Genomic DNA, 27,291 nt, shown 5'->3' on the forward strand with positions numbered 1-27,291 from the left:
TTGTTTATGTTCCACATAAACCTTTCACAATAAAGTTCAAGATCCTGTTGAGACTTTTCAAAATAAACTGAATCACGTGAAAGAGCAGATTATTTATGGGTGAGAAGTAAAAAAAGAGCCGCCAGGTGCTAAAAAATAAACCTTAGACTCAAACGTTAGAACAGGCTTTTCCCCGCAGCACGCCGTGTAATAAATACTCACAAAGAAAACGGCGGCCGTTACAACTTATGTCTAAAAATGTATCATTTCATGCATCGGTTAAAACACTCGACTCCAGCTACACGACGCCCAGCTGGAAACACTTCACGCAAGACGAGCTGCCCGAGATTCACAGAATTTACAGAAAATGTTACATTTTTGTGATTTATATCGTTATCGGGACGATAGAATTCTTATATCAGGATATGAGATTTTGGTCATATCGCACAGCCCTACATGCAGGTGCTTCACATATTTCTGCAGCACAAGTACACAACCTATAGTAAAACACACAAACATTATCGAACAGAAAAATCGGTCACTCAAACCGAGCAGCTAGATATAAAGATAAGCACTCTGGCCACAGTGAGTATATTTTTAATTTCTGTTTGCTTGAAAAAAATAGGTGAGGGTAGAGGGTTGAATCCCTCTTCAAGGTAGAAAGTGATCAGTGGTTGCTACTTACATCCACTGAATGCACTGACTGTCCCAAAAATACAGCACATTCTGGTATTCAGATAAGCCTGTGACATGGGACAGACCTTATCAGCCCTTGCTACGTATCTGGCCTAATAAAGTGGAAGGTCAGTTTATAGCCCCCCCCCCCAACCGCAGTTTCACATGTTTATGGTGCTACATGCAGTTCGACAAATGCTAATGCTGCCTTCTGACAAAGCCACAACACTTCCACTGAAGCTCGACGTACAGACAGCACTCATGTAAACGCTATGCTCACCATGCAGATGAGACATTTGTATCGGTCTCCTCGGAGTATCTGCTTCTCCAGCTCTCTGATTCGAGCCTTCAGGGCCTCCATGGTGGTTGCCGTGGACTCTTCCTCCGTTACCCTGGGAACAAGCAAGAGAGACGATAGAGGTTTTAAGTATAGGTCTACACCACAGATGAAGCGCCCACTCTCACACTCTTGTAACAAGAATTGTACAGTTGTGTTTTCAGTCCCATTTAATAAAAACAAATAAACATTAGGAAACAGGAACATTGAGATTTAGAGTATTTTATGCTACAATGTCTCAAAGTTCCACAAAACAGTGGAAGCTGGATGAATCTGCTGGGTGCTGAACACAAGAAAAAGAAGAAGAAGAAGAAAAAAGTAATCTTTTATCATCAACAACATTGTCCTTAGTCACAGTACAACATCACTGTACTGTGATCCTGCAGTATACAGTGGGGCAAAAAAGTATTTAGTCAGCCACCGATTGTGCAAGTTCCCCCACCTAAAATGATGACAGAGGTCAGTAATTTGCACCAGAGGTACACTTCAACTGTGAGAGACAGAATGTGAAAAAAAAATCCATGAATCCACATGGTAGGATTTGTAAAGAATTTATTCGTAAATCAGGGTGGAAAATAAGTATTTGGTCACCTCAAACAAGGAAAATCTCTGGCTCTCACAGACCTGTAACGTCTTCTGTAAGAAGCTTTTCTGTTACCTGTATGAATGGCACCTGTTTGAACTCATCATCTGTATAAAAGACACCTGTCCACAGCCTCAAACAGTCAGACTCCAAACTCCGCCATGGCCAAGACCAAAGAGCTTTCGAAGGACACCAGGAAAAGTATTGTAGACCTGCACCAGACTGGGAAGAGTGAATCTACAATAGGCAAGCAGCTTGGTGTGAAAAAATCAACTGTGGGAGCAATCATCAGAAAATGGAAGACATACAAGACCACTGATAATCTCCCTCGATCTGGGGCTCCACGCAAGATCTCATCCCGTGGGGTCAAAATGATCATGAGAACGGTGAGCAAAGATCCCAGAACCACACGGGGGGACCTGGTGAATGACCTGCAGAGAGCTGGGACCAAAGTAACAAAGGTCACCATCAGTAACACACTACAACGGCAGGGAATCAAATCCCGCAGTGCCAGACGTGTTCCACTGCTGAAGCCAGTGCATGTCCAGGCCCGTCTGAAGTTTGCCAGAGAGCACATGGATGATACAGCAGAGGATTGGGAGAATGTCATGTGGTCAGATGAAACCAAAGTAGAACTTTTTGGTATAAACTCAACTCGTCGTGTTTGGAGGAAGAAGAATACTGAGTTGCATCCCAAGAACACCATACCTACTGTGAAGCATGGGGGTGGAAACATCATGCTATGGGGCTGTTTTTCTGCCAAGGGGACAGGACGACTGATCCGTGTTAAGGACAGAATGAATGGGGCCATGTATCGTGAGATTTTGAGCCAAAACCTCCTTCCATCAGTGAGAACTTTGAAGATGAAACGAGGCTGGGTCTTCCAACACGACAATGATCCAAAACACACCGCCCGGGCAACAAAGGAGTGGCTCCCGTAAGAAGCATTTGAAAGTCCTGGAGTGGCCTAGCCAGTCTCCAGACCTCAACCCCATAGAAAATCTGTGGCGGGAGTTGAAAGTCCGTGTTGCTCAGCGACAGCCCCAAAACATCACTGCTCTCGAGAAGATCTGCATGGAGGAATGGGCCAAAATACCAGCTACTGTGTGTGCAAACCTGGTAAAGACCTATAGTAAACGTTTGACCTCTGTTATTGCCAACAAAGGTTATGTTACAAAGTATTGAGTTGTATTTTTGTTATTGACCAAATACTTATTTTCCACCCTGATTTACGAATAAATTCTTTACAAATCCTACCATGTGGATTCATGGATTTTTTTTTCACATTCTGTCTCTCACAGTTGAAGTGTACCTCTGGTGCAAATTACTGACCTCTGTCATCATTTTAGGTGGGGGAACTTGCACAATCGGTGGCTGACTAAATACTTTTTTGCCCCACTGTATTTGTGTTAAATCCTATGATATGAATTTAATGGACTACTATCTTTCTAGAGATGTATCATTCTCTACACATGTTCATTCTATACCATCTGATTAGGGCCCTGTGCACGCTCCTGTGTAGTACAACATGTTTCAAGTCAAAGTCTTTGTCGATACGCTTTGTCTTTCTTGTAGCTCAATAAACAACAAGACCTCTTTGAATCTTCCTGACTTCTCTTCTTCCTCAGGTCAAACAGAGTATTTACATCCTTCTATTTAACACGTCTGCACTCTCAAAGGACTCATCGCGTCGCAGACTTTCGCTTAAACATCTTATTGTGTTGCTTTTAAGTCTCACACTCAGCGTCCATCCTCTCTGTTATGTTTTTGTAGCTTCTCCCATGTTCACCCATGCCAGTCTATCGCCATGGCTCTGTATTTATCTCCACATCGCCACATGTCCTTGCTTCTTCATCCCTGTCTCCTCCAACTTTCTCTTTCCTTATATCCCCTGTCCTCCCTACCGGTGAGTGGCCTCTGATTAATGCGCAGCATGATAACAGAAAATGTGCGTTTAACACTGTCCGACAGCATATGAAGCAGCGATAACTAGATCAATAGGGAAGACGCACAGACCGCAACGATGATGATGATGACAGTGATTCGGTGGAGGGAGACGAGCCGCACAAGCCAGCTGGTGTTTATTATAGCTATCCACTCATTCTCTGGTAAAATGCAATAGTTGTGTGTGTGTGTGTGTGTGAGTGTGTGTGTGTGTGTGTGCGTGTGAGGTATAAGCAGTGTGCGTATTTATGGTGATGTGGTCATTTTGCAGCCTGATAGCTAGTTGATCTATGGTATTGATCTGGATGGGGAAGGACAAGCAGAAGGAAGGAAGAGATGAACACAGTAAGTGGCTGTGTGTGTGTGTGTGTGTGTGTGTGTGTGTGTGTGTGTGTGTGTGTGTGTGGCCTAGGACATGGCTCCATTTGCTGCATACTCAAACAGTAGTGGGGAAGTGTACAGGGGAAAGGAAACGGGGCTCAACTTACTTAATTTCCTCTCAACGTCTGAGATTTTGAAAATCTATTTTTTGGACCACACCGGTAGATCTACATGAATTCACATCATCAAGCAAGCTCATTAAAATAAATTGAACATTTAAACTAAATTGAAGATTAAATTAAAATTAAACATTTCAGGTTTGTGTGGTGATCAGCAGACTTGTTCAAATACCTCCATGATAATCTGATAAGCTTAGTGGAGGAAAAAAATTCTAGGGGTTCAACCTGAGACTGTACCCACGTCTGTGGTCTCTTTGGTGAGATTCTGGAATTATATCACAATAAGTTTATTTAAGCTGATGAACTAATGACAGAGTGATAAAAACAGTGGACCGAATAATGTTTTGGCTTCTTTCTCCCAAAAGGAATTCATATCTCTTAGATCATCAATGAAGAAAGTCTGCATTTGGCCCTGAAATTGTACAGTGAAGGATTGCTTTATTATTTAAAAAAATACTAATAAAAGATCATGAAAATCATTGGTTGGACTGATGTTACAACGGGCTTAAAAACAGCAGCGCTGCAGCTTGTAGGCACTCGTCTTGCTAAAGATTCAGCAGGATGACTGTTTGTCGTGTTGTGGTTGAAATGCTTCCGGACCAGCAAAGCATCCTTCCCTATTCCCTCTTTCAGATCTGTGGAAAAAAAGCTGACCTGCACTAACTCTTTCCTGTAACCTCATCATCCTCCCACCTTTGTAAAGGCCTGTCTTGACTTGCCACCCTGATGCCCTATAAACTGCTTTACCCTCTCCTCTTATTAGCACCGAGCTTGTAAAAAGCCATTTAGCCTTGATTAGCCTCTAGCTTATAAAGCAGCCGTGGACTCTGGGCTGGACAGAAGTCATCCCTCTAACAAGGCCGTCTTTTTTCTTTTTATCAGCTCCAGTAAACAAAACTCTTCCAAAAGGGTTTCTTGTCTTGTTTGACGCGAAACGAAACAAGCCAGCAAAAAACAGTTTTACTTTTGCAAACAAGTGTGTAGAAGTCATTTTCTAACCGCTCACTTCTACTTATTTTTGTTTTGTGGTAAAACAAGTTCATCTTCTTTATGCAGCTGTGGACATCTAGAGAGGGAGTGTGTGTGTGTCTATGTGTGTGTTTGTTGGTGGAGAATGTAGGAGGTGCAGAGATTTAATGGAGGTAAAGAAGGGAACAGGATGACTTCACAGGGCCAAGAAAAGGAAAGACAACTCTCTGGGGCTAAATGTGGCATGCAGGGAGATGAACAGCCTCTTACAGAGCAACATGCACAAGTGAAAATCCTTGAGTTTAAGCTGGCTCTGGGGTTTTCAGTCTCTGAGCCAGAATAAGAAAATTTATCTCACTCTGGGAGCCAGGTTTCGAAAACACATCATGTGGACTCAGAGAAACACATTAACATCTTAGGCTGGGCTACAACCTGAAAGGTAAGACATTTCTGTAACAGTCCTAAGACCTCTACACGCAGAGCGCATGACAAAAACACCACTATGTAATGTATATACACGGCAATGTGTTCTCAAAAACAGGCACTGTGGAAAAAAATGAAGTATACAAAAAAAGGAAGAAACGCAGATTCTGGGTTCATCCAATTCTCACGAGAAGGCGGCAGCAGGAGATGCAGCCCGATCATTTTCTTACATATTTTAGGATGTGAGTGGGGCAGTTGGAGCTCTTGTTGGTAGAGTTGGGTCCACGTCTGAGGATGTTACATATGATTTTATTAATTGTTAACAACACTGTGTGTGTGCGTTCTTATACAATGTGGTCCAGGCTTGGTAGGTTTCAGCTTGTGGCCTTGATCTTTGAGCCTAAAGTCATGAAACCAGAATAAATACTGAAACAGAACTGCCATCAATACAACATGCCTCTGCTCCAATGTGCTTACTGCCCCACGGGGCTTTTTGGACAGTGTGTGTGGGTGTGCATGCATGTCACTGAAAGAAGGTGAAATAGCGATGCATTTTCATCTCGACTCATCCCCGTGGTGAAAAAAGCAAGCAGGAAAGCCCGACAGAGACAGATTGATGGCTCTGCTTCCCCTCTATTTAGCGCTCTGTCCCCAACTTGTGTGGGGCTATTCCTCATTTTATTAGAGTGTGTGCGTGTGTGCAGCTGAAGATCTCTACCATCTATCTCAATCAGCCCTGTGTCTTAATCTACTGTCTACCTACATTTTAGCCTCACTCAGCTTCTCTCTCAACACAAGCACATAGAAATGATAAAATTAGACGGTAATTAATTTTTTGCAGCACATTGCAAACATTTTATCAACCAGGTGGAGACACAAACTTCTCACATCTACATGCTGTAAAAACAACAACAACAACAACAAAAAAAAACAAAAAACAGCAGCAGCATCGTTCTCTTTTGCACCCTGTTAACCGAGGCCTTAACTACACTCACACACCATGATAAAACATTTAAGTCACTATTGATTTCCCCTGCCCAATATATATGTGCGTAGGCCTCAGATGGCGAAAGGCAAGGGGGGGAAGGGGCATCTTGTAAGTGCCTCAGAAGAATTGAGACAGGGGACGGGAAGAAACGAACAACAGAAATGTGAAAGAGAAAAGCAGGAGGAAGCGAGAGACATGCAGCTTAGCGACAGAGCAATAAAGCGAAGAATGAGAGGAAAAAGACGAAGACAGGCTGGGCGGCGTGTATGTGTACGTGTAGGTGATGGGGAGGAGGGGGTTACAAATCTAGCTTCATCACTTCCAAATTGAGGACAGATTCAATTATTTGCAGAAACCACATGGAAATCTCTCCGCATTGTTCCAGCTGGAGCACCAAATTTGGCAGCAATCGCATTGGCGGCATTGGAGGGGCCATTTATCTTGGAGGGGAAAGAGCGTCTCAGGCGCTGTACGTGTGTATATGTGTATGTATGCGTGTGTGTATGTGTGAGCTCATTTATCTTGCAGGGGAATGAGCAGAGGAACGAGGACGCCCCGGGAGGCGACCAGATCATTACCCATCTGGGATCAGAGAGAGAGAGATTTCACTAACGCTGCCCTGTGCAAAGCACCGTACACACACACACACACACACACACACACACACACACACACACACAATGTATCAATGTAACGAAAGGAGACAAATCTCATTTTCATTTGGGGACGGAGGAGCACAGAAGCTCCACAAATACGTGCATTTATAGTAAGCAGAGAGGAGTGATGCAGGGAATTGTTCCAGCCAGCCGGCTGACTGCTTGTTCCAGCGCAATCATTCAGCAGCTAGTTGGCCTCCTTTAAATGGATACTTAAATTAAGCCATGCTCTGCTCCTGGTGACCACTAAAACCTCAGCTAGAGTGTCGTGTCTTTGGAAACGCACACCAACACCAGCATTGTTAAAAAAAAACCCAACAAAAAACAAATGCACATGCAGTTATAGAGTCTGCTGTACAGGAGTATTTGTGTCAGTCAAGCTGAAGAACGTGAGGAAGGAAACCTGTCCCTACATAACACTGGATGTGGAGAACCAATCAGTGCGGTCAGATTGCCACCTAACCTGTCAGCATCTTTTTCCCTCGGTCACATGCAAATTAAAACTGGAACGATCACGTTGCAGACGACAACTTATTGAATGCATCCCCTCGCTCAGCAAACACACGCAGTTCTTGCCTCACGGTGCTGTTTCTGATCAATACAGTTCAAGCTGCTCTGCTTATTCGCCAGTTATCCCTTCTACTGATATTTAATATGGACCACGGACATGCAGAGTGCCGATTGATTTATTTCAGTGAAACATTTATTGCATTCAGCCTTCCAATAGTTGATGGAAGCACGTTATGTAAAAGTGTAAGCACACATACAGTCAAACAATTCAATTATTACCTTGCAACTCCAGGAAATTGGCCTTAAACGCGCATATCAGGAATAGAGAAATGCATCACTAAGCCTTATAAAGAAGGCAGTCGAAAGATCATTCCACTTCACGTTTAACTGATCCATTTCAAAAATCCAACTAGTGTGTGTCCACGTGTGTTTTCTCTGTCACCTACTTTTCAATCTCGCTGTTTTTACAGGTGCGTGGGGCGCAGGAGGAAGAGGAGGAAGACGAGGGAGTGCTGGGGTCTGTCTTGCTGCTCTCGCTGTTGCTTGTTGAAGGCATCTCTGTAGACACAGAGACAGGTGACCCGTTCAGTGCTGGCTTTTTAGCCTTTCCAACATATCCTGAGGAGACAGTTATTTTGTCCCTACTTACCATCACTGGCCCATTTGGAGAATTCAGGTGTTATTCTATTAGAAGGCATCCCCCCGCTGTAAGACAGAGACACAGATGTCCATGTAAGTGGCAGCTCAAGGTTACTAACTCAGGTGATTTTCAGATTTTCTGGCAGAAAAATCTACTAGTTAAGCTTTTGTACTTGAGCACAGCTCCCCGTAGCGCCTCTCGCTCCCTGGCTTCTCCCTGGTCCTCTCCAGCACCGGAGCAGGGGATGATGTCGGCCTCGGTGTACTGAGCCTTGCCATACTCCAAGGTGTCGTCTCCATCCACATCAAGGTCGGCATCGCTGTCTGCGGCGCTCTCTTTGATGCTACACGTAGCAAAACCAGTTGCTGAGGAAAAAGAAAAAGTAAAGAGGGCCATTACTTCGCTTTAACAGCAAAACAAAAACGCTCCATGCGGGCAACAACATTTGCATTTATTTAACAACTCCACATCACACTTTGACATTAACAAAAGTCCAAAATCAAGTAAAAATATACTTGCAGCTCCGTGTCATACGCACCTCTGCACAAAATTCATCAAAATAAAAGCACCACTACAGACACATTTTTGGAAGTCAAAACTGTGAAGAGCTTTGTCTATTTAAGCAACTTTATAAGTGCAGTGCAGAATTACCATTGCTCAGACATTATTCTACACATCATCAACATACAGATCCAGAGAGAACCAGCTTAAGAGGGCACAGACCACACCAAGACCTGGAGTAACTTTCCGACACACTTCAGAACTTGACGATGCTAAATTTAGCTCGTCTAAAACTTCGGCTTCTCCAAACCAAATTAAAGACTTTTCAATAACCTGGACAGGTGAGAAAGAGAGCTAGATTTGGTCAGAGACAAGGAGGTGAAAGGGAGACGGCACACAGAGCTGGGCTGAACTGACACCAGACTGACACCTTACCCATCAATCTTGGAGAAAGAGAGAAGGAGAGGGAGTGTGTGTGAGTGGCACTTCTATAAACCGAGTGATGAACGCTCAGACAAACTCTTACCGCTGCCTGACTGCTCCCTTCAGCTCCACTTAGCCACACAGCTGGCTCTGTGTGTGTGTCCGTCACTTAGAGGTGTCTCTTCAGTGTTTGTTTGAGGCTGTCTGTCCTTCTGTCACTTACGCTCCTGTCTCTCCAACCCCTTGAAGGTGTGTGTGTGTGTGTGTGTGTGTGTGTGTGTGTGCGCATGTGCAAGTCTGTCTACCCGTCACTTACACCATGTCTATCTACCACACAGAGATAGGTAGGTAATATTTATATATGTGTGTGTGTCACTTACACCTTGACTATTGGAGCCATGTGTGTTGTAACTCTGAAAGTGTCTGTGTGTGTCTCTACCAGTGACAGGCCTGACAGCCATCTTATTTACACCTATTCCAATTTCTACAAGCTCTCAGCTGGACTAGTGTTTTGTGTGTGTGTGTGTGTCTGTGTGTGTGTGTCTGTGGGGGGATGGAGGACCAGAAAGAGTTGACAGCCATCCTATTTAACCTACCTGTCCCGGTGTACGAGTCTCAAAACTAGACTTCCCATAACAGTTGCTCTTCCCCATCTCACTCCACTACAGAGTCTTAGTCAAAGTGCAAATCCGACACTCTGGCTTTCATAAAAGTTTTTCTGGGATTTAAACGTCAACTGCTTCTCCTCCCACCTAACAATGTAACTCACAGGAGGGGAAAAAAAGGTGCCACAGATACTAAGCCGTTTTACAATAGGCCCATGGTTTTCAGTGATCAAATAAAAAGAACCTTTTAATTTTTATTTGGTCTCAGCGTTAGAAGGGAACATATGGCGGCAGTGGCCGTGCAGTCTGCTTGGTCCTCGGGCATCAGCTTATTGCACTGCAGAAGAACAGCGTGCATGTCACATTCATACATTTTAATGTAATGACATGTACAGTGACTTACATTTGGATTTTCACACTTTTTCCTCTACATTTTCAAAGCATGAGACTTAACTTGAGTGTCTCTGTACTATCAGAAAATCAAGCCCAACCTTACTTCAGAAGGGCCACCTCCATCCTGGAAGATCAGGTGTAGATCAACGCCAGCCCACATCAGCTGATAGCACAGCTACTATCCTTTTGGCTATCTCATATAGACAACGTCGAACTAAAATCAGATCCAGCTGTTTAAGTCAAGCTCAAACAGACACTGAATGCAAATATGGGATCAGTGCATCCCCATTACCTCCTCATCTTATGTCTTTATTGTGAATGGCTGTCGCTCTTCACACTGTACAGTTTACAGCATCTCACTCCTTAAACTAAATCAAACATTGACCAAATCGATCCTAACAGGAGTGGTCATAGGTAATATTTAACCAGTCACCAGGGGTATTCAACAAAGTCTTTTGAAATCATGAGCAATGAACTGTGGCTTCACCTGTTTTTAAAAACTCTTCAAGTATCACTTTAATGCCCTTTAATAGCAGGATGCAGTAAACAGAAATTTTGACTTTTTATATATACATATATAAAAAAATCCTTTAAAAGTTTCTCCTGTGGTGGACATGAATGCATGGATGCTGGTTTTTTTTTATTCAACCACCTGGACTTCAAAATATAATGCCACACATGGTCTGGGCTGTGTGAACACACACTGTCCCTGACTCTAGTGTATTCCCTGAGAGTGTACGTGTGGCCTGCTTGCTCTGTATGTGTGCGTTACCGTGCTTCTATCTGTCCCTGTAAGCAGTCTTGGCAGGCCAATCTAATCTGGCCAGGGAAAGGTCAGCCCCACTCTAACTGCCTTTCACTCACATTATTCATCAACGCCCCCTCCCCAGTTTCTTTTTTACCCTCTTTGCCTTTTTCTTTCTTTTTCTCCCTCACCTTTTCTTACAATCACTCCTTTTTTATCACCTTTATTTCTTCACTTTCCTCCCCTCTCTTCCATTCTCTTGCTTCTCTTTCACTTTGTCATCCCACCACTCATGTATCACTTGTTTTCTCTCCTGTACTAGCCCTGTTTGCTGAACTATGTCCCCTTTTTCCTACCACACACACAAACACACACTCCTACAGGGCCACCCTGTTTTGTCTCATTATCTAACCTCTCGTGAGCGTCGCTGACTCTTTAACATGTAAACTACGCATTTTATCCTCCAGGTTACATGCTGCCATGGCAGCAACAAAAGAAGCCCCGAATTTATTAACATATCAGTATAACAAGGCCACAAGTACAGGTCTGAACAGGCAGCGAGGATCAAAGGACTCATCAGGCCTACTGGAAGCGCTGCTCAGCCAAATCATCCACCTCAGCAACATCCCGTTACCATAGCAATTATCGAGACTCTAAGAAGCAGAAAGAAGGCATGTCAAAGGTCATCACACTATCTTTCTGCCATTTACAGGTCACAGAGAGAGAGAGAGTATGGGGGGGGGGGGGGACACAGACACAAAGACATGAGACGGTCATCTTTGAAGTCCATTTACAAAGCACAGGTTTCTCCTCTTCTCAATCCCTCTGGGCCATCTCATCCTGCAATAATCCCCATCTTTCCCTACTTGTGCTCTCAGAATGACCCAATATCGAACCTCAGGATCTGTCTGCCTGCCTCCCTGCCTGCCTTTCTAGTCATCCATCTGTGACGGATCAACTATTGTGTTCCAAACTTTGAATACATTTTACAACTTAGTGATGAGGTAAAAAAAAAAATAAACACCCCCCCCCCCCCCCCCGAAAGACAGGAATAAAGAAAAGTGGGACCCACAAATAATAACATGTGGGGGAAACACAGAACATTTACATGTTGTATTTGAAAGCAATTAAAAGAAACATCTACAGATATTCATGGCATGATTATCTGGGTTGACACCCAATGAAGTCAGAGTCAGTCAACTAATCCCAGCGAGCCAAAAGCTTAGACTTCGGCTGCTGTACACACCAGGTTTTAAAGACTTTTTTTCTTCTCTTGGATCTGTGTGATCTTGATAAAAGGGGAATCGAATCATGAAAAGCTACTCTCAATATTCCAAGAATAAATTAAGAAGCTGGATCGGAGCTGCTGCCCCAAGTGGGGCATCTCGGGGTTCACCAGTGAGGGGACTGGGACATTAGCAGACAGACTGGGGCTACAGTGATGCAGACACTGCATCAGTTCATCGTTGCTGAGCGTAAAAGCAAAGCTGACCGGTAGCAGTCAATGTACGTCCCTACTGTCACCTATGATCGCCAGCTTTGGTAGTGACTGAAAGAACAAGATCACCGATACAAGCTGCGGAAGCTTCAGAGCTTCCTCTGAAAGTTGCCTGGCCTTTCCCTTATACACAGGGTGAGGAGTTCAGTCGTGAGAGAAGGGCTCCCCCACACTGAAGCCAGCAGTGGTGGTCAGGCATCTGACTTGGATGCCTCCTGTGTGAAGTGTTCCAGGCATGTCCCACCAGTAAGAGGCCCCATGGCAGACCCAGAAACCCCTTGGTGTTACACCAGATAAGCCGGAGGAGGTAGCTGATGGATGGGATCTGTGCATTTCTGCTTAGGCTGCCGATCCAGTGACCAGGTCCAGATAAGCGTACATGACTAAATGTTACCTGAAGAGACAACATTTTCTCCCATCTTTCCTAAAATTTCCATATTGAAATCCTAAATGATGAGGAAGCCAGGCAAAAGAAGATCAAGATCTTCTCAAATTCAGCTTGGAAGTTTTGAAAAAAACAGAACATCTTCAAATACCTCCATCTTTGGAGAAAGAACTATTATATTATATTTTATATTATAAAACATTAAATAACAGGGAAAATGCATTTCTACTAAACCACACACCCTTACAAGTAAACCTTTTATTGTAAACTGCAAACTTAAAGTCGTACCTTACCCATAAAACAGACAGACAGTCTACTAGACAGATAAAGAAATCCCTGTCTGTGCTATATGGGTCCTTTCAACCTTGCTAAGCTGGTGCGAGACAGAGGGAAGTCTTCCCTCACACTGGGTTGAATCATAAACGGATCTTGTTCGATTTTTTTTTCTCCCCCTTCCTCCCTCCCTTAAAAGCTCCTGTTCCCTCTGCCTTTCTTCCTTGTGCTCTGAAAGGGAGGAAAGGATGGTGGCACTTCACAGAGGAATAGGCCCTCTCTTCATCTCGCCAGCTGAGGAGGCCCCCCTGCAAGATCTCTATAGCCGTTTAGTCAGCCACTGGCTCTCAAGAGCCCGCTGGACTCAGCAGTGTGTGTTAGAACCACTTTAGAGCTTTCAAGACTAAATCCACCTTCTAAGCTTTCTGCCGAGTGTGTGCGTGTGTTTCAAGTTTCTCTCCCCAGGCCACCTCGGTTATCTGTGTCACATCACAAGGTGCCCTATTAGAGTGTGGCAGAAGGGTCCTGTGTCTGCTCGCTTTAACGACGTGAAAGCGAGATGGACGGATGGAAGGAGCGTCAGGGAGATGGATGGACGGGTAGGGAAACCACCTCCCACCCTGTGAGCTGCACTTTGTCGCGGTTTAGTTGAGACTTCGACATTGATCTCTCTCCTCTCTTCTCTCAGCAAGGGGAGGGAGGCAGGTGAGGCTCAGCGTGTGTGTGTTTAACAATGTATCGAACAGGGAGAGGGGGAGGCCAACGGGCAGCAGGACAGATGAAAGAAGAAGCTGAGCCAAGAGAGTTTGAACGAGCCTCTTAGAAGCAACGACGAGTCTTTGGATCCACCTGGGAAAATCCTGATGAGTCGCGTTTCTCTTCTTCCTGTTTCACACATAAACACAACTGAGGCCACTATGGGGCATCTATGTGGAACACAACCATCAATCAGTTTTTCCCTCCACTTACCAAGTTTAGGGCTGCAGAGGGGATGGAGCCTATCCCAGCAGTTATAGCCTGAGAGGCGGGATACACCCTACACCCTAACCCGTTGACGCCATCCAGCCCCACGCACGGGGCGATCGATCCACAGTAACTCGTTAACGGAAATTTGCCACGTTAATGCAGTTATGGCGTTAATTTATTATTTAGTAAATAAAAGCAATCAATGAAGCGCCTTACACCTATGCTGTGACTGCCTGTGAAAGGCCTCACTCCATAACTTTGTCAACACTTGATCCTTGAAGTATTTTAAAAAATTGTGTGAAAAAGCAGAGAGAAAAAGACATAATTAAGATTAAAAAAACAATTTATGGAAGCAGGAGGACAGAAAAAAGTGATGGAGAGCTGTAGTGGGAGCACTGAAGGTGTGTGGTGTCACACTCATATTCCCCAGTGACCAGCGCTCCCATCTAGTTCTATAATTGCATTTCTGGGCGCACACACAGGAGCACACCACGTTGACCAGCGGGTCAATTGCCCAGCTAAATGTGTTTTCCTTCCCCCTCGCCAAGAGGGCCTTGTAGGGCCGAGCCAAGCTCAACCGGGCTGACCCCAGGCCAGCCAGCGCTGCCACTGGACCGCTGGCAGCATTACAGCTCCCGTGGCTGCATTCACCGCCGAGTCTCTCAGCCTGACAGTGCTTGCGCTGCACATGAGCACAGTGAATGATGGATGACACACACACACCGCCACCGCTGAACAAACTGCTTATCCAGAGGATGCGCAAACAGCCGGCCTTGAGTGAGTGTAAGTGTGAAATAAGAAGCAGTGCTGAATAATGCGAGTTGTGTGTGTGTCTGTGTATGTGTGTGTACCTCTGAAGCCTCCCTCCAGCAAAGCTGTAGCTCTGATCCTCTTCTGTCCCGCCCACTCGTACTCCTCAAAGCCCCGCCCATTTTCTCCATCCATGTCAGCAGAGTCATCGTCGCCTAACGCTCCCTCGCGCTGACGCACAAAAACAGACATGGACACGTTTTAATCACAGATAGTGCTGTGTACAGATCAGTGTGGAACAGCTCAGCACCACTTAGCGACTTCAACAGTACACTGCTTCCTCTCTTAAAGTTAAGGGTCGGTGGACAACAGGCCAGATCTCCCCAGCATGCTTTACCTGAGCTGTACCACACAGACCAGATGCTGCTTATCTAAATCATGTGGTCAAAGTTTTAGACCACATTTAGACGTTTAGCTTAGTCAGCAGATTTGTTTCGTTGTTCCTGTTGTTCAACAACTATGATAATGAATAATTAATTCTTTAACCACATCTTCTGGTGCACAGTTACAGACACAGCTGGTACAGTACCGGGATAAACAAAGCATGCTAGTGGAGAAAAAAAACAAAAAAAACAACGTAATAGTGTCTCTACTTAGTGTAATGGACAGCCATCAGTGAGGTGAGATACAGGAGGAGTAGTGAGTAGGTTTTTTCTCTAGTCTACTCTAGGAAAGAATGTTTAGAATCTACAGGAGAGAAGGAGTGATGTGATCTGTGGCAGGAAAAGATAACACTACTGAGAATTTAAAGAAAACCAGATTGTCCTTAATTTGATTTGTGTTCAAATAAGAGTAACATGTAAGTGCACAGGAGTCAACCACATCATACCAGATAAACTGCTTGTAACAACTGATGCTTGAATACTTATCAGAATTAAAAGGTCTAAACATCGTTTCCTGTAGATTTAGATCGTAGCTGTAGTGATAGTCGTGGTTTGCGTGTGCGCACCCAAACTTTTCTGAAGGATCTATTAATAATACTATGAAAAGAAATCCTCTGCAAATCTAAGTAGGATGACTTATAGTTAACACTCATGTAATACAACACAGTGCATTTCTCGTGCTGTGGTTGGGTCCAGCTGTCCAGACAGCCACGACTAATATCGAGGACTGCACAACTTTGACATAGCCAGTTGGCCCACGGTTAGGGAAGATAAGGCCAGGGCTGCTGGTTAACAGTGGCTGAACTTTCAAAATAAAGAAATTTTGCACTACTAAAATATTGAAGTATTTGCTTGGACAGGCTAAAAATAAGTTGCCATATTACACACATGTATACCTAGAAGTCCTATCAAAGTAAGGTCTGTTATACTTAAATCACTGGACTGGTTTTCTGAATGCTTTGGTTATTCAGGCAGTTAATCCAATATGATGTGACTGCAACACCACCATGTAAAGGAGGTTAAGAGGCAGTAGGGGTGGCAGGGGAAGAACAGTTGCTACCGGTTGGTTTCTGCACTACTGGACTGACGTGACATCTACAAGAATTAGAGAAGTGATTGGAAGGGAAGGGCTGACAGGCTGTCCGACCAGCAGTAGGCAGGGTTCAGGGCCCAGATTGTACTACCTGGATCAGGCATTGTTCCACATGTCTACTCATCTCCTCCTCGCTCCCAGCCAATGGGGCGCTGCACAGCGGACATACCTGGCCCCCTTCCTCAGGCTTCCTCCTCTTCATCTTCCCTATACGGGCTGGAAAAGCACAGAGAGAGAGAAAAGGAAGGTACATGGTTTAAATTAAGTAAGCTTCCGCGAATGTTTCTGAGGATAACATCACTGTTTTGGGGAGAGATCTCAGGAATTTTGTGTCAGATGATTCTTAACAAGCCTGACCAGTATGACAGTTCTTTACAAGCCAACAGGAGTTTCAAAGGAAGCTTGTGTGTCTGCCATGTGTTAATATGTGACACTCTAAATCTCCTTCCTACTCACTATAGCTATGAGACTTGCTTCCATCCTTTTGCTTCCTTCCTTTTCCTGCCCTTCCCTCCTGTCCCTTCTCCCCCCACCCCCCTACCACACACGCACATTTAATTAGAAATTTAACAGAGCAGAACAGCCGTCATTGCACCCCGAGTCTCTGTCGTTTTTTCTTAACTGCAAATGGCGCGCGGGGACATTAATTTTTAGCTGGCTGGGAAAAGAAAGGAAGCCAAGAGGGACTGTGGCGAGGCGTGGAGGGAGAGGAGCGGGACACGAGGCAATACGCCATAACTGCAGGGGGAGAAGATGAGGGAGGGTTAAAATGAGAGACGGCCTCCTCCTCCTTACTATTTCTCCCCTGACGCTAATTGAGAGGAGCATTGTTAAATCGAGAGGGGAAAAGACTGCTAATTAGGTCTGGCAGGGCTCCCTGCCTCCCCCAACTCCCACCTTTTGTACCCCACGTGATTCCTGGTTCCACGTGAGGGCGAAGGGCACATTCTAAACTAAGCCTTCACTGACACTTGTCATAGACTTGGACTAAAAATAAAAAGAAAGGAGGTGTTTCATGATCTGCATTAAGTTTGGAAACCAAGACGGTAAGCATATTACCGGCCACTGTGTTAGGTACACCTGTTCATCTGCTTGTTAACGCAACTATATATATTGGCCAATCACGTGGCACCAACTCAATGCATTTAGGCATGTTGACCTGGTCGAACGATCCGCTAAGTTCAAACTGAGTATCAGGATGAGGAAGAAAGGTGATTTAAGTGATTCTGAACATGGCAGGGCTGCTGTGATCATTTCAGAAACTGAAATGACTGAACTAATCTGCTGGGCATTTCCAACCATACGGAAACCATTCTGTTAAGAAAACAGTCTGAAAACGAGTAAATATTTAGTGAGCGGAGCTTCTCTGGGTGAAAATTCTTTATTGATGCCAGAGATCAGAGGACAGTGGCCAGACTTTGACCCCCTTAGTACTAGAATGTTTCCAGTGCCTTTCTGAATCTATTCTGCAAAGAATTAAGGCATAGAGCAAAAGAGGGCCAACCTGCTACAAGGAAGGTGTGCCTAATAAAGTGGCCAGCGACTGTATATCAACAGATACCCTCCATGTTGTTCAAATATGTTCCAAGTATATTATATATATATGTTTACCTAGAATGAAAACAACAGTTGTTGGTAAAAGCTAGCTTACTTTCTAAGTGCTAACAAACCAACCATCAAAGCCAGCTTATCTGGAGAGTTATTCAGCCACACAGTCCCACAGCAACCAGCACGAATATTCAGTGACCTTGATGATCCCAGACCAAATAATGTGCCTGAAATTTCCCACTAATATATTCATTAGTATACTAATGTGCTTAAATTTTAATGGCTAACCCAAAAAGATAATCAGTTTTATAAAACCAGAATCACTGCTCAGTGGAACAGTAGGACATTCTGAAACGTTCTTTCCATTTTAGTGATGATGTAATGCATTTTATTTTAAACAATGTAAATATAGTTAACTTGTGTTTTGCAAACAGATTAAGGACATATGTAACCAGTTACATGGCTCAGAAAGCACCGGTTGCAAGCTTTGAAAAAAAATCTTTGAAACGACTTTTTTTCGTCTTTGAGAATTCCATAAAATTCCCTCAGAGCAGCATTAAGTTGCATTTAACAGCCTTCTGGGAATGTAGCGGTAAACATAAAAAGCCCAAAGTGACGCTTTTAAGAGCTGAAAAGAGCTTCTCCCATAGGGACAAGATGCATTTGGCATATTAAAAGAAAGAAGGCATTCTGTAGTACATTTATCAAGACACCGAGTGGACGCGTTTAACACAAAGAGCCCACGGAAAATTCCTAATGCAAAAAGCATCCCAGTAAAATCCCCGGATGCCCCTTCTGGAACACCTCTAGTCTTCGCAGTCAAAGAAAAAAACTTGAGAGCCAATTAAAATACACAAAAATATCACAAGTTCCTTTAAATGAAAGAACACACCTGCCATAAGCGATTAAACAACAGGTAATTGATGATATCACACAGCACAGCAGAGAACAGCTCTTCTGATGTTACACTGCTACAGTAACACACGTCATCATTTATTTATGATCACTTACTTTCATTTTCATTTCATCACTCACTTCTGTATTAACTTTTTATTCGGCTGTGTGACTTTACAGCTATGAGATCAATTTTTACTTTATTTGACGCTCATCAATAACATCCACGTAAATCAGTATGATTGCTCAGGACCAATAAGAAGTCCCAGCACTGTAATTAAGTCTCAATAAGGGCATTCACGTCAAGTATATCAATCCAGGGTTATATCATATATATAGTTAGAGATATTAAATCACTAAAGAGTTGTGTACATACCATTCAATCTCGTTTGCCTGTTTGCCCGAACTCGTAAAAATGTCTGCAAGCAGAGAGGGGGAAAAAAAGACAGAGCAAACATTCATTAGATGATGAGGAAACATTATAATATGCTTACAAGCACTAATATAACTGCTTATAATGGGATTGCTTTGGATGCTGAGAGCACTGTAAACAATCCTACGTACTTCTCTCTTGTTTTCCACTTCCTCCATGCCTGCTAGCTTTCTGCTAGCTCCGTGTACAGCCGCTAAAACTCTGTCTGCGAGGTGCCACACGGAGCCTCCACACACCGAACATCAGTGCAAACTAAGCGCTCTGTCTACATATTCACACGGATGGAAAAGGATTGAAAGTGGCGCCCGTTTCGGCAAATATTGCTCATGTTCGACGCCATGTTGGCTTGTTTTGATCATGTGACCGCGCTGGAAACGGAAGTCAGGAAACGTCACCCGTCGTTTCGCATCTCGGCCGCTAGGGAGAAGCAACGAGGTTCATTACGCCTCACCCATTGAGAAAGTTGGTGATTTACATGCAGGCCAAGGACAGGCAGCTGCTTTTCTTTATATAAGCTGCTAGAAAAGAGTGAGACAAGTGTGAAGATAGTGTTTGAGAGTTTTTAAAGTCTGGAGTTAGTGAAACTTAGGGGCTTTAATGTTAGCAAATGTAATTAAATTGTCAAAAGTAACAACTTGGTCTCCTGACTGCCTCAGTCCACTATATTTGATATTTATTATATTATCAGAGTGCTAATACTGATGCATTGGCAGGTGATGTTAACAGTTTTATTACTTGAGTCACTGCAACTTTTATCATTATATAAATTTACATTTTGATATTTCTTTTTTATAATATACACATTTTTATAACATGCAAACTCAAATAACGGAACTGTATCTCCCTTTTGTATGTGAAGGCAACATCTAAAAGTATTTAAGGCACTTGAGTGAATAAACTCGGTTACTGCCATCAGTGGGAGAAATGATAAATCGTACATTTATCTGAGTGAACCTGAAACTTTTGAGGTCCTAGCTGGGTCATGTTGCCTCTAGTAAATTCCTTGCTCCATTAAAAATAATAGTCTTAGCAATAAAAGTACAGCATTGTGAAATTAAATAAGTGATGATTTCTCTATCAAGTCTACTTCAGTCTCCTGCAGAATGTCTGGCTCAGGTCTACTGGGGTTCAAACCCACATGGCCTGCATGTCTTTAACTGTATGCTGACTAAAGCACTCGCAGTTATGGATACCCTCTCTTTGACAGGACAGCAGTGAACAAGCAGAGGTTCAGTCCTCACCGACAGCCCGTACTCTGTCAGCGGGAGTCATCAAGCAGCCAGGCCTTCACCTTCTTCTCGCTGCTTCTCTCCCCTCCCCGCCAACACTTGAGTTATAGGCCTACTTGCGGCGCATCGCCTCTGCTACCGTATCATTATGATACACTCAGCCAATGCTGCAGATAGGTCAGGTTTTTAGAAGAAGCGGAGAGGCAGAGTGAGTCCACCTGACAGGCAGAGAGGAGGTGGCAAAGTCTGCCATTATGCTTTATTTTCAGGGTGCTAAAAAGAGTCACCATTGACTTAATCATTTGTATAATATAAGGTGATTTCAGCAGTTTCACTTAATGAGAAAATCTCCTTTATTGCTATAAGGTCTTTATGAGCTGTGTCATCCTCAACGTATGGATGTTACGTCTGCATGGACTTAATAGTTCTTATTTTATGGTGTCGGGGGGGAAGCCCACTTAACCCTGAGATACATCATGGCTGGAGGAATTACTCGAACAAACTTTGATGAATTTAAGAGATAAAAGCAGTCATGGTGACATTTGAGATTTAAGCAGATTGGCCTGTTAGTCAACTTAACTGCTGAGGAGGCATAAAAACCCAAATCTGCCATAATGTTCAGCTGTACTGTGATATGTCATAGTTACAGAAATTCACTTGATTTGCTGGATTGTTAATAAAGACACACAAAAAAAAATGCTGAGAAAGTGGTTTGCTTTTTTTTTGTCTACAATTAATTCTAACATCAGTGAAAGTATAGAATTAGAGTCTGGAGGTGGTGCAAACCCTGATGGGTTGTCTTATTCAGGTCTAAGGTCCTTATTTATTTGTTTATGTATTTTTTAAGCAGTATATTGTCACAGTGGGTCAGCTGCACTGTTAACCAGTCATCACAGAGTCTACTGGGCCAGGGGTCCTATAGAAGTCGATGTCAGAAAGGCGCATTAGTCTGCTCATAATAACTCATTATATATAAATGAAAAATATTTTTGTGCAGTTTTGGGCACTCATACATGAACTATTAGAGTAAAGGATTTTTAAGACTGATAGCGATACCAATATCCCATATTCCCATAAAAGCTGATATTTTTTTCAGACACACAAAACATGAAACTGAATCGACTAACATGTTTCATATATTGTTGTTTATTTATTTATTTATGTATTTATCCGCACTCTCCTGGGCTCTGCTTGGATCAGCTGGTTGTCGTGTCAGCTGGTTCACTCTCTGGTGGACAAACTCTCTGGTGCAATCTCAACTACTTTTCTTCATTTATAAATGCTGATACCGATCAGTTGCTGATAAATCGGAAAATTATTAACATCATCAAATACATGAAAAAAAAATAGTCACACTTTAAGTCTCAAAGATCTGATCATTTAAGCTTTCATAAAGCCTCGTTTGCAAAATATTGTCTAAAAATGTTTATGATATTCTTTCTATTTACTTTTTAATTGCGCATAACGAAATCATCACAGATCATGCAACAATTGCCAGATGCACGATTTTTCGGCTAGTGCTTGAATGTAGCACACCTTTGTGGATCTGTATGGAGCAAATACATGAGCCATCTGCACACACTTTTAATCTGTATAATGAAATAAATGTCACAAATATTTTAGACATACACAGGAAATGTTTTTGAGAAAGATTTTTTCAAAGAAAAAAAAGTTTAATATTTAGCGAGCTTGTGTTTAAATTGCTTGGTATTTGTGTTTATACCGAAACACTCCTTTGTAACTGAAATGAAACTTTTTTTTTCGCATACGCCATGTACCTCTATTTTGATACTAATTCCCTCCATATATTAGCCTACAGCCTTGATGCTGTACAATGATATGGAGCTGATAAGCTGTAATGAACACATCTACATGTCACACATTCATATGTGTGACAGGATGCATTACACTTGAACAAAGCCAAAATATCCTAAATTAATAGCAATCAGGAAACTCTGATGACTCTCTCAAGCTGCCCTTGTTTGTGTGTGTGTGTATGTGTGTGTGTGCCCATGTGTGTGTGACCTGGTATCTGTCGGAGTGGTGGGCATCCTCTGACGACAGGGGCGAGACCACAGGAGACTCTCCCTCACGCTTGATGTGCACCGACAGCAGCATGGACTAGAAAGACACAGAGGAATAAAAAAGTCTTTTCTATGCAGATGATCTTTCTACGTTACTGCCTCTGGGACCATAAGCACCATGAGCACCGAACTTGTCCTTGGTTGACAGCTGCTGCATGGGAATAATCGATAAACACAAGAGTAACGCTGTTCCACGATAAATTCAGACCTCAGGATATAAAGTATATAATTTCACTGTTGTAGAGCTAACACTCAAGCATGCCGGGGGTGAAGTGAATTTATTTGAGTGGTTGTGAGCTCTGGGCAATTTATGCCAACACTCTGAAATTGGAGTTGACATGACAATCAGAATATAAAAAGTGGAAGAAGTTCATTAGCAGAAGCAGTTAAAATGAAATCACTGAACTAAGCTGAATATTCAGCTGAGGTTCAAGCACTCAGTGTGGCTGACAAATTGAGCTGAAAGTGTGAGTTCCAGTGACAGAAAGCAGTTCAAGTGTATAAACTGAAGTCAATTAAAAGTAGAAGCAATGAAATAATTTGTAGGAGAAAAGAAGGAGGTGAAGTTTCATAGGTGTGAGACCTGAAAAGACCTGAAGCATCAGCAGGTACGCAAAGACGCTTTTGTCTCTATGAAAGCAGATAAAGTGCAGACGTAGCACAGCCTGACTCAGTTTAACGTGCTCGGTTCAAAACTACTACTGCTGACTGTGAAACTGTGGAAGAAGTAAAACATTACATTCTGAAATTCATGTCACTATTGCAACACATCTGTTAGACAGGAAAAGGAAAAGAAGCCAGAGTGAATCCTTACCCTTGGAAAATTTCAAGAGTGTTATTGCCACAAATGCTGAGAGCGACATGTCATTGATGACGACTGTAACCCGCCTGACTTTGTCTATAAAATCCCTTCCACTGATTAGAGTTAATGTTTATGGGACGTTAAGAGGAGTTAGGGAAGAATGAGAGATTGGAAAGAGAGGATTGGGAGAAGGGGGGAAGGCGAGGGAAGGGTAAATATCCGAAAAGGAGGAGTTTAACTGTCTGACATTACGGGATGCTGCCTGTCCATAAATCTGTCCCACAACACTTTGCTCACATGCTCTCTCTTTCCCTGGAATAGACACACACATATAAAACAATATCCTCTTCTAACCCACTCTGCGGCAAAAAGAGTCCAGGGAATTCCACTGAGGAATGAGGAACAGGAAGGTAAAAGAAAGATGTGGAAAAGAGTGAATGGTAGAAGGGGGAAAAAAAGCAATATCACTTTTTTACAAGGCTTAGCTCTGACAGAGTCGTAGCTCTGCGTGTGTGTGTGTGTGTACTTGTTTTTTCATGTGTTCCTGTGCCTTATTTTACAAGGCAGCTATGAAATATTTGTATTTACAGTCGTCTCCTATTAATCAAGTGGAAAGGGGCAGAGCAGAGGCTTAAGTGCTTGACAGCAGTAATCTAATAATAATATGTGAGAAATGACCAACCTCCAGTGCTGCCACAGTAAATTGGACATTATGCATGGTGCTTTTATGCTTGTGTGTGTGTGTGTGTGTGGTCTTTTCTCCTTTTATCCAGGTTTTAAAAGGTCAGGAATCATTTACCTGAGGCCTTCTGGGAATATGCTTAAGTTTTATCATTACAATATGACATTTAACGGTATTCTATACAGAAATTATGAATGAAGATCTCCCTGAAAATCTGGTCTTTTAAACCAACCAATTAAATCAACACGTGAAAAAAAGGTCTGTTCCTAACAAAAGTTGTGCTTAAGGCTACAGTTAGGTGAGTCACTGGAAATGTCAGAATGTCAGAAACATGCATTGTGTAAATGATAACATATTTATTTATTTGTTTGGGAAAAGGACTTAAATTTGCTCAAATGCACACTGGGTGGTGCAGCATCTCACAAATTTATGTCCGGTCCGACACATATCTCACATTTCCCCCTCACTTTAGCTTAGCAAGTGGGCACAGTACCACATGAGTAGATGTGTCGGGGTTAATCTCCGGTTTAACGCAGCTGGGTGATGCATACCAAGCTGGGAACGACAACAACAGGCCCGTGTGCTTCAGACTGGCCTTCTCCATTCTCCGTGGCCTGCAGCTGAATACTAAACAACATCAGTGTGATGCGCAGTCACGGCTGGAAGAGAAGGCCAGCACTCACCCCTCAACCCGGCATTGTCTGCCTCTCTCAAGTACAAGCCCACCCACAGTGCTGCGAGCACTGCTCTAAGCCCGGGTCAGCACCCAAAGGTGTAAGGGAATGAAAGCGAATAACCCGAATTGTATATTCTTTTGCAATCCAAGTGCACATCTTCCTGCAGTGGCCTATAAGACTTTGACCTGGTATTTAGTCAGCGGCTAAAACAAATGTGGAGATAATGAAGGAACTTGATGACTTTAGGGATCTTTAGGAAACACAAATCCAGAATATACCGCAGACCGACATAAATGATTTACCAGAGCACCAAACGCCTGATGAAGGATGAATTAATATATCCTACTTTTATAAACTGTTGACACCCTGTTAATAGGAGAGTTCACACTATAAAGGTCTGGAAACCGATATTTCAGCAGTACATTGGACACTGGCTTATACGGACAGGGTGAATACAGTAATCCACTATAATTTGTTTAATGCAACCCTGCGTAACCCCTGCCAAGCCACAACAATGAACACAGTGCCACAATCAGGCAGTTTGGATGATTTCTCCGATATGAGAAAAAATTTCTTTCCTTTTCTTCTCCTACATATGGTACAGACATGGCAGATGGCCGCCCCTCCATGAGCCTGGTTCTGCTGGAGGGTTCTTCCTGTTAAAATGGAGTTTTTCCTTCTCACTATCGCCAAGTGCTTACTCAGAGGGAGTCGTCTGATTGCTGGTACTTTCCCTGTATTATTGTAGCGTCTTTACCTTACAATATAAAGCACCTTGAGGGTACTGTTGTTGTGATATGGTGCCATTTAAGTAAAATTGAATTGAGCTGAACTGTATAGTCATTACAGCGCTCACATGTTGTGAGTAGAGTCGGAGTATTATATTGGGTCTTTTGACAATACGAGATGTCAGAAGTCTTTTAAAAGAGGCCTCAGCCAGATGAAGACACAGAAACAGTAAGAAAAGGCTTCCTGATGGGATCATAAATTCGTCTTCTTGCAGTTTGATCTCTTCTGTCTTTTTTTCTGCTTGCATTCTCTCTCTGACTCTCTAATTGGAACAATCACAGTACAGTGCCTCCTGGTCCTGCTGCCCGTTAGACAAGGGAGACTGGCGCTGGTTTGTATAAGATGTAAGACAGTCCAGCTGATTTCCCCTTAGTGCAGCAGAGAGGAACAGAAACTGAGTAACAACTCTGGTAGCTGGATGGTAAAGAAAGTACGCTGCACTACTGAAAAGTAGGTATAATACTTTGAAATCTAACCTTGTCTAATCCTGCATCTTCCTCTTGTTTTTAGCTTACATGAATATGTATATGTTTCTATCTAAATACAATTTATTATCTCCTACACACAGTACACAGTGTTGCTTTAAACACTGAGCGTGGGCTCACCTTGGGGGTTCCTGGAGTGGCCGCTCCATCCTTGGATGACGGGTTCTTACTGCTGCAGAGAAAGAAGAGAAAAAGGAAATCAGTGAGATCACATGACGTACTGTGATCCTGAGTGGATTCTGGTTACGTTCTGACTCCCTGCACACACTAACACACAACTAATATCTGTGAATTTCACCTGCGACTCACTTGCAAATCAGTTTATCAGACTCTTGATAATGTTTTCATTCACTTTCATCCATCACTCTTCTATTCTCATCGACCCTTTATGATGACTTATAAATGCAGCAGCGCACTCAGTTCACTTGGCTGCTTTCACTCATCATGTTCATACACAGAAGCGGGCAATAAGATGATTAACAGTGGTTTGACTTGTCAGCATATAAATATTATAAGGACAAAGGTGCCCAAAGCTGGGGTTAGTTGCATACCAAATAAATGCTTTTATTCTTCAAATACAGACACATTACTTTATTTTGATCCCCCCCCCCCCCCCCCTCACATTTACGGACCCCTCTGCTCTCAATTGATTTTTCTCATTTTGTTTTTTATTGCCCACTTTTTCTTCTCTTCTTCCCCCGCCTTGTTGTCTACCTTCCCCATTATTCTCGCCCATCTGCTGCCTCTGCCATCCTCTGTCTCTCAGACTTTCACCCAAACACAGAGATAAATTTCTCCGAGCTTCACAAATCCTTGCGACAAGCCTGACGTTGACGAAGCGAGACAGGATTGTCATGTTTGCTTTGAGACCCTGTTAGCTCACCAGACCCTCTTGGACACACACACACGAACAGATTCAAACAGACGGTGGCAGACCACAAAGGGAAGGGAGCCTAAAACTGAATTGAGCACAACCTCTAATCTGACAGCATGCCCTGGTAGACAAGGAATTTCCTTTTTCAATGGATGGATGGGTGGGTAATAAGAATAAGAAGCCTTATTTATATGTCACTTATCTGAAGTGAAGAATTTACAAAGTGATGCACAAGGAGGAGTAAGAGCAAGACAAGGGCAATATAAGAGCGGTGAAATATAATGCAGAGCTGCACAGAGGAAGCTAGGAGTGGGGAGGGTGATGGACGTGTCAAAGTGCAGTGGAAGTATTTGTTCCTATAAAGGACGTGTGAAGCAGGGTGTAGTTCTTTTTATATATATCCTAAAAAATGATTCTGTGCACAGCAGCACTCGGTGTATCACTGTCAGCGTATCTAAAGAGGAACCCGGCTAACTTTACACATAAAGCCTGGTTTATGTGTAAACCACATAAAC

At 43.1% G+C, this 27,291-nt stretch overlaps 1 protein-coding gene across 1 annotated transcript in view; it reads right to left on the reverse strand.

Annotated features, from left to right (window-relative positions):
* The window catches only part of rnf220a (ring finger protein 220a), a 192,356-nt gene that overhangs the window by 9,901 nt on the left and 155,164 nt on the right, over window positions 1-27,291 (reverse strand). The window contains 9 exon segments of the mRNA XM_082512649.1: window positions 935-1,046; window positions 8,011-8,122; window positions 8,214-8,269; window positions 8,377-8,569; window positions 14,845-14,974; window positions 16,449-16,495; window positions 19,098-19,140; window positions 22,409-22,504; window positions 26,023-26,074. Of these exon segments, the coding sequence (XP_082368775.1) occupies window positions 935-1,046; window positions 8,011-8,122; window positions 8,214-8,269; window positions 8,377-8,569; window positions 14,845-14,974; window positions 16,449-16,495; window positions 19,098-19,140; window positions 22,409-22,504; window positions 26,023-26,074 (841 nt within the window).

This window comes from Aulonocara stuartgranti, assembly GCF_965226115.1.
Source record: "Aulonocara stuartgranti genome assembly, chromosome: 18".
Taxonomy (NCBI): domain Eukaryota; kingdom Metazoa; phylum Chordata; class Actinopteri; order Cichliformes; family Cichlidae; genus Aulonocara; species Aulonocara stuartgranti.